Raw genomic sequence first — 8,350 nt, 5'->3', positions numbered from 1 at the left:
AAACGGAGTTTCACTCTTGTTGCCCAGGCTGGAGTGCAATGGTGCGATCTCGGCTCACTGCAACCTCCACCTCCCAGGTTCAAGTGATTCTCTTGTCTCAGCCTCCTGAGTAGCTGGGATTACAGGCATGCACCACCACACTCAGCTAATTTTGTATTTTTACTAGTGATGGGGCTTCTCCATGTTGGTCAGGCTGGTCTTGAACTCCCGACCTCAGGTGCCCCGCCCACCTCAGCCTCCCAGATTACAGGCATGAGAGCCACCACGCCCGGCCTGGCCCCTGACTTTTGAAGGTGCGTAATTCCAGGTAGATTGCTGTTTTACCTCCCTTTCAACACATGCATTTTGTTTGCCTTCTGGCTTGCATTGCTGTTGGGGATGATCAGCTGTCAGCCCATTTGTTACATAATCTGCTTTTCCCCGTAGCTGCTTTGAAGATACTCCCCTTGCCTTGGTGCTCTGTAGTCTTGCTATAGTGTGTCAAAGTTTGGATTTCTTTTGATTTTTTTCATTAATAGACTTTATTTTTTATAATAGTGTTGTGTTACAGAAGAATTGAGCAGGAATACGGAGAGTTCCTGTGTGTCCCTTACACAGTGTCCCCTGACATTAACATCTCACATTGAGGTGCTACATTTGGTGCCATTGATGAGCCAGTACTGATACATTGTTATTAGCTAAGTGTACAGGTCGCTTCTCTTGCTTCTTGTGTTACTTATTATATGTGTTTTGATAAAGACAGAAGGACCTGTATGTGCCATTACCGGATCTCACAGAATAGTTGCGCCACTCTAAAAATCTCTTATGATGACACATGAATAGATGGATCCACATACTCCTCCATCCCCCCAGGCTCTGGACACAACTGATCCTTTACTGCCTCCATAGTTTTGCCTTTTCCAGAATGTCATGTAGTTGGAATCATATGGCATGGAGCCTTTTCAAATTGGCTCCTTTCACTTAGCAATACGCACGTAAAGATTCCTCCACTGGGCATCCCTGCACTTTGGGAGGCCGAGGTGGGGGCATTGCTTGATGGGGGAGTTCAAGACCAGCCTGGGCAACATGGTGAAACCCAGTCTCTACCAAAAATACCAAAAAATTAGCCAGGTATGGTGGTGCTCTGGTGGTCCCAGCCTTGGGAGGCTGAACTGGGAGGATTACCTGAGTCCAGGAGGTAGAGGCTGTGGGGGGCCCTCATGACACCAGTGCATTCCAGTCTGGGCAGCAGAGTGAGACCCTGTCTCAAAAAAAAAAATCCTCCATGTTCTTTTATGACTTGATAGCTCTGGATTTCTTTTTAATTTTTACTGACTGAGGATTTTTGTTTGTTCAAACTCTTTGAACCTGAGGTTTCGTGGCATTGATCAAGTCTGGAAATTTTAGCCATTATTATTTTTTTAAGTGCCTCACTCCTGATTTCTCCAATTTTCCTAGAACTCCAGTGAGACCGAATTTAAACCATCTCCTTCTTTGCTTCGTCTCTCTTAATGTTTCCATCATTCTTTTGTTTGTTTGCATCTAGATAATGTATTTAGATGTACCTTTAACTCTAATTAACTTGACATGAGACTCATTCACTGAGTTTTCTATTTTGATATTTTATTCCCCAAGAAGTTCTACTCCTTTTGAAACCTGCCTGTTCTTTTTTTTCTATATATATTTTTTTAAGATGGAATTTTGCTCTTACTCCAGGCTGGAGTGCAGTGGCACCATCTCAGTTCACTTTAACCTCCGCCTGCTGGGTTCCAACAATTCTCCTGCCTTAGCCTCCCAAGTACCTGGGACTACAGGCATGCGCCACCGCACCTGGCTAATTTTGTATTTTTAGTAGAGACTGGTTTTCTCCATGTTGGTCAGGTTGGTCTTGAACTCCTGACTTCAGGTGATCCACCCACATCAGCCTCCCAAAGTGCTGGGATTACAGGAGTGAGCCACGGCACCTGGCCTTTCCTGTTCTTTTATACTGGTACCTGTTCCTTGGTCATGTTTGCAATCCTTTCTTACAAATCTTTGAGCATGGTAATAAACACAGTTGTTTCATCATTTCTATCTGACCATTCTCATAGTCTAATTTGTTTGCAGCTGGGTCCCCTCTGCCCACAGTGATGCCCTCAAAGATGCTCAATAATTATTCAAATAATGGCTGAATTACCTTGGGATTCTAATTTTCTAGTGTTTTATTTGTTGTTGTTTTGCTGCCTGAAATTGTTTGACTGCCTCTCACATTTTCTTAATAGGTTGTTTCTGGGACACAGAAGTATAGGTTTGAATCCCAAACTCACCTTACACATTCATGGAGAGTTCCGGGTTTCTTTTTAATCCCTAGAGCACAGGCCGATACAGGGGTCCCCTTGACTCTCCTTCTGGGACGAACGGGCTTTGCAGCTGTTCCTTTTGCTGATGGCGTAGCCATGTGAGAATGCCTGCTTTGTGGAAATGACTCAGAAAAAACTCTCCTGGTTTCTCTGACCCAAGGACCTGTCTACCACTTCCCATGGGAACCTCAGAAACCAAGATCTCAGATCAACAAATGCTGTCCCTTCTTTTCCCCTCCTCCCACTCCCCCTCTCCCCCTCTCCCTCCCCCCTCCCCCTCCTCCTCCTCTCCCTCTTTATTCTTCTTCTGGGGGGGTTCCCATATTTTCTTGCATGCTCATTGACTCACCCATGCTTCATATATTTTTTTCAACTTCTTATTATGGCGAAGTTCAAACATATATGTAAGGTACCCCCACGAACCCATAGCACAGCAAGCCACTCACCTTCATGCTCTCCCCGCAATTAGAGATAAATCCCAGACATCATGTCATCTGAGTATTTTATATCACTAAAAGATAAGGATTTCCATTTTTTTTTTTTTTTTTTTTTGAGACAGAGTCTCACTGTGTCACCCAGGCTGGAGTGCAGTGGCACCATCTTGGCTCACTGCAACCTCCCCTCCCAGGTTCAAGCTATTCTCCTGCCTCCGCCTCCTGAGTGGCTGAGATTACAGGTGCCCGCCACCATGCTTGGTTAATTTCTGTATTTTAGTAGACACGGGGGTTCACCATGTTGGCCAGGCTGGTCACAGATTCCTGACCTCAAGTGATCTGCCCGCCTCGGCCTCCCAAAGTGCATTAGAGGCGTGAGCACTGCACCCAGCCAGGATTTCCCTTCTTGACCGTAACTAAAATCATATCACTAGACCAAAAAAAACCCACTCTTCCTTATCATCGAGTCTGCAGTCCACGTTCGGGTCCCCAGTTGCCATACGCCTGTGTCTTGCCACCCTACCCCTGAGACAGCTGGCTGTTTGGCTGGGTGTCTGTGTGTGGCTGTCCTCTGCACATGCCTGCCCCATTTTGACATCTCCTTGATCCCTCCTGTTTTTCCCTGCAGTGTGTTCATGTTTCCCTTGTAGTCCCTCCAGCGTGGATTTTCCTGGCTGCGTTCCTGTGCCCTGGGGATTTCCTATAAGCCATCAATTGATTTGATCCCTAGATGGCTGATTATGTCCAGCACAATTTTTTCAGCATGACACTTCATCGAGGGTTTCGTGTCTTTCCACAGCAGGGTACACGGGGCCCACTGTTCTCTGTGACATTAGTGGACTTGATTCTCATGCCTCATCCGTTCCTGTGTCAGGCATTGCAAGACGGTGACGCTCCATCCTCCTTCACTTAATCACTGGAAGGCTTCTCGAAAGAGAAATTTCCCCTCATCCACCACACAGCTACCCAACAGGACTGGTTTATTTTAAGATAAATCCCAGGTTTTTTTATCTTTTCAAAATAATGAGGTTTTTCCCCTGCTGTCTTCCCAAGGTGACTGGAGAAGGTGATTATTGCCACGTATTGTTTGTTAGGAACATATTTGATGTTTTAGAACGTTTAATTGTTCGCTTTATTGATACTGAAATTGCCCCATCTCTTTGGCCGCTGGGGGTCATCGTTGGCTCCGGGCCCCCTGCACACCCCAGCAGCTCCGCCGGAGTCCTCCCTTCCACCCCGACCATGCGTGCACCCTGCACATTGCCTACACCGGACTTCAAATCGCTCCTTTCTCCAGACAGCTCCAGTTCCTTTCACTAGGAAATAACATGTAGTGACCACAATCTGGGGGGCAGGTCTGTTTTGTTTTTCTTTCTTTTTTTCTTTTTTGAGACAGACTCTCACTCTGTTGCCCAGGCTGGTGTGCAGTGGTGCGATCTTGGCTCACTGCAGCCTTGACCCTGGGCCTTCCTCACCCTGGAGCCCACAGACCCCTCGAGGCTGCACAGAGCTGCTCCTTCGTCTTTCCAGGCGCGTAGATTTCTACCATGCGCATGGCCAGGGTGTGCTCGCACAGCACCCTCCGGAGGGACTTGGGGGTGCTTCAAGCCTTTGTTGTGACAAGTAGCTTGTCGTCTGTTTCTTCGTTTTTAAGACACATATTTCGCCACACATTTCTAAGTGGTTTTCAGAGTGCAAATGTTTGGGTTTCGATGTGGCGGTGGTGGCGGTGTTCTTTAATTAGATTAACTCCTCCAAACGCGGGAAATGGGAGAGTTGTTCTTTCCTTCATTAATTGAAAAAAGATGCATTAATTTTTGAAACACACGGGCTGCTATCCGGGGTGCTGGTGCCCGCTGTGCTCTGGGTGGCAGCTTGGGGCACAGCAGTGAGCAGAAAGACGCCTGCCCTGAGGAGCGTGACGTCACAGCAGGAACCGTGGAGTCAAGTGAAGCACACGCGTGTCTCACGGGGCTGGTGGCCTCCAGAGCCTGGAACAGGAGGCAACACCTGGACATGCGAAAAGGCTGTGGCGAGGACAGAGCCCCCTTAGTGGGCAGACGGCCCCCGAGGGACCAGGCGTGCCTTCTGGGCTCCACACCCCACCAGCCTCTCCACGTGGGGCTCTGCTCCCGGCACCTCTTGTCGTCCTCGCCCTCCCAGGGGCTGGCACAGGCCTCCCAGGGGTCGGTGCTGCTAGGTCGGGACTAACAGGGCCTGGGGCTCAGCAGAGCTGGGGCAGCATAGGCCCTGACACTGGCTGCATTTCAGGACTCCTGTATGGCACGATGACCCTGGAGCTGGGTGGGAAGGTCACCATCGAGTGCGCCAAGAACAACTTCCAAGCCGAGCTGGAATTCAAACTCAAGGTAGCGCTAGCCGCAGCCTGGGGGAGGCGAGGCCAGGGAAGGAACGAGGCCTTGGGGATCCTCCTACACCCTCCCCACCCCGCAAGGAAGGTTCCCCAAGGCAGTGCACATGAGGGGAGCAGCTCTTGACATCCCGCAACACAGACAGGGCCCAGAGAGGGGAGGCTGCTGCCTGCAGCCACACAGCGGAGCCAGCCCAGGCCCTGTCTCCACGGCAGGGACCCTGCATCCTTGAGTGGAGGCGTGGGGGTCACAAAGACCTTGCTGGCTAGTGTTGGTTGGGTCCGTCCCTCCTGGGCTCCCAGGCACCCCAAGAGAATAACTGTTCCGTGCCCCCGTGGGGATGTGACTCTGGAGGGTCCCCAGCCCCTGCTCATGGGCTATGTTCTGGGTGTGGCCTTGCAGCCCTTCTTTGGGGGCAGCACCAGCATCAACCAGATCTCGGGAAAGATCACGTCGGGAGAGGAAGTCCTGGCGAGCCTCAGTGGCCACTGGGTAAGGGGCCAACCCTCAGGGCAGGCACGGCTGGGCAGTCATCGCCAGGCCCGCCTCTGACCCTGCTGGCCATCTGGGGCAGGATGGGGACGTGTTTATCAAGGAGGAGGGGAGTGGAAGCACCGCGCTTTTCTGGACCCCGAGCGGGGAGGTTCGCAGGCAGAGGCTGAGGCAGCACACGGTGCCGCTGGAGCAGCAGACAGAGCTGGAGTCCGAGAGGTGAGGCCTGCCGGCACCCAGGGACCCTGCTGGCCGCAGCCTGGCGGGGCCGGGCGGGAAGGCCAGCAAGGCTACAGTGCTGTGAGCAAGGCCGCAGGATGTCCCTGGCTGGGAGGGCAGCCTGGTGGAACCCTCAGAGCAAATCGCATGTCCCGGAAAGGACAGATGGAGAGAGGGGGTGTGGCCTGGAGAGGAGCAGGCTCCCCCGACCCCTCACTGGCGGCAGGTGACCAACAGCTGCCCAGGGAGGTCCCTACAGGTGGGAGGTGGGAGCTCAGTGCTGGAAAAACCCATCTCATGGACAAAAGAAAAGCTCCCTTTAAGGAAGTGAGCTCCCTGTTATTGGAGGCAATCAGGCAGAGGTTGCTCTGTGCCTTCCTTCTGGTGCCAAGGGGCCCTGATTCCCAGCTGCCTAAGGGGTGGTCGGGCTGTCCGGGCCTCTGGCTCAGGGCGGGTTGCTGGCCTGCAGGCTCTGGCAGCACGTCACCAGGGCCATCAGCAATGGCGACCAGCACAGGGCCACGCAGGAGAAGTTTGCCCTGGAGGAGGCGCAGCGGCGGTGGGCCCACAAGCGGCAGGAGAGCCTCACGCCCTGGAAGCCGCAGCTGTTCCACCTGGACCCTGTCACCCAGGAGTGGCGCTACCGCCACGAGGAGTGCGTGCCGGCACAGCCCTGGGGCCGCAGGGTGGGGCTGGGCTGAGAAGGGCCCAGGGGTCCCGGCTTCCCTCCCACCTTCACCCTATCCCCTGGAGGAGCCAGTAGGGAAGGGTCAGATAGTGACACCCGCCACCACCGCCCCGCCAGTCATTACTGCAGGCCCTGCCCCTGGGTTGTGGGCAGTGGCCACTCTCCTGGAGGTCTCTGGCCACTGTTGGAGGAGCTGACGGCTGGGCCAGGACAGCCCCCTCACCTGAGGCCCACTGCCTGTGCTGATGGACGGTCTGTGGACCCTCTAGCCGCAGCCCATGGGACCCCCTGAAGGACATCGCCCAGTTTGAGCAAGACGGGATCCTGCGGACCCTGCAGCAGGAGGCTGTGGCCCACCAGACCACCTTCCTGGGCAGCCTGGGGCCCAGGCACGAGGTCAGCACCCTGCAGACCCCGCCCAGGCTGGTCCTAGTGGCCACACCTCGCTCCTCACCTGGTCCCTCCTTCCTGTCACTCTGTTCAGCCTTAGCTGGGGCACCCGCTTAGGCCCTCACGCCCTCACCCCCCAGTCCCCTCGTCCCTCCCCTTCCCTTTCCTGCCCCGCATGGGACTCAGAAACCAGAATATTCAGGACACTCAGTTCCAGGCCACCTCGGTGTGTGTCGGGGTCTACTGTCTCTCAGCCCACTGCCCCCAAAGCTTCCGTCTGCCAAGTTAGCAGCCACATGATCCCATTCCACTGATGAGGAAATGGAGGCCCAGGGCAGCCCAGGGCCCTGCACAGGTAGGAGGAGGAGGAGGAGCCAGCATTGGCACAGATCTTGGGCCTGGAAGGGGTTAGCAGGACACAGGGAGGCTGCAGGGAGGAACCGGAGGAAGCCACCTTGGGTGTGTCTTGGTGCCTTGCCCTGGGCGGCCACCAGGTGGTGCCCGACCCACATGCCCCCGCTCCAGGTGTGCTGAGCCTCACCAGCCACACACCTACTGTGTGCAGAGCGAGGCCGGTGCTCACCCGCAGCAGGCAGGATGGGGGCGTGTTCCCCAGGTGGTGCCATCTGGGCCACACTCAGATGAGAAGCCATGCTTGCCTGATGGCCCTAACTTCCCCAGAAAGCTGGGGGTGGCGGTATCTCCCTGGCCGAATGTCCCATGCTGTGTGCGGAGGGACCAGGGAAGACGCCTCAGGAAGGCAGATGCAGCCCACAGCTGCCAAGTCCCCAGTGCAGCCCAAACTGCTCGCTCCCGCCTTCCCTTGGCCCCAGCCCCTCCCAGTCCCATGCCTCCTCCCCTCCCTCCCCATCTCCAGCAGATGTCCACCCCCAGTGCCCTCTGCAGTCCCCCACTCCTCGGCCTCTACAGTCAGGCTGGGCCCTGCCAAGCCTCAAACACCGTCCCAAGGAGTACCTTGTGGCCAAACCCACCAGCCCCACCTCTGACCCCACCTGTCCTGGCTCTGACCCAACTGCCCCACCTCTGACCCACTTGTCCTTGTTCTGACCCCACCGGCCCCACCTCTGACCCACTTGTCCTGACTCTGACCCACCGGCCCCACCTCTGACCCCACCTGTCCTGGCTCTGACCCACCGGCCCCACATCTGACCCCACCTGTCCTGGCTCTGACCCACCTGCCCCACCTCTGACCCCACCTGTCCTGGCTCTGACCCACCGGCCCCACCTCTGACCCCACCTGTCCTGGCTCTGACCCACCGGCCCCACCTCTGACCCACTTGTCCTGACTCTGACCCACTTGTCCTGACTCTGACCCACCGGCCCCACCTCTGACCCCACCTGTCCTGGCTCTGACCCACCTGCCCCACCTCTGACCCACTTGTCCTGGCTCTGACCCACCTGCCCCACCTCTGACCC

General features: G+C 55.1%; 1 protein-coding gene across 2 annotated transcripts in view; it reads left to right on the top strand.

Annotated features, from left to right (window-relative positions):
* The window catches only part of OSBPL5 (oxysterol binding protein like 5), a 68,246-nt gene that overhangs the window by 53,058 nt on the left and 6,838 nt on the right, over nt 1-8,350 (top strand). For both annotated transcript variants that reach the window (XM_037731128.1, XM_017507743.2), the window contains 5 exons: nt 5,024-5,121; nt 5,527-5,616; nt 5,699-5,835; nt 6,305-6,490; nt 6,793-6,919. In XM_037731128.1, the coding sequence (XP_037587056.1) occupies nt 5,024-5,121; nt 5,527-5,616; nt 5,699-5,835; nt 6,305-6,490; nt 6,793-6,919 (638 nt within the window). The remainder of the gene's footprint in view (nt 1-5,023; nt 5,122-5,526; nt 5,617-5,698; nt 5,836-6,304; nt 6,491-6,792; nt 6,920-8,350) is intronic.

This window comes from Cebus imitator, unplaced genomic scaffold, assembly GCF_001604975.1.
Source record: "Cebus imitator isolate Cc_AM_T3 unplaced genomic scaffold, Cebus_imitator-1.0 Scaffold384, whole genome shotgun sequence".
In the NCBI taxonomy this organism is placed as follows: domain Eukaryota; kingdom Metazoa; phylum Chordata; class Mammalia; order Primates; family Cebidae; genus Cebus; species Cebus imitator.
The sequence above is the reverse complement of the archived record's forward strand: the minus strand, read 5'-3'. Positions and strand labels throughout refer to the sequence as shown.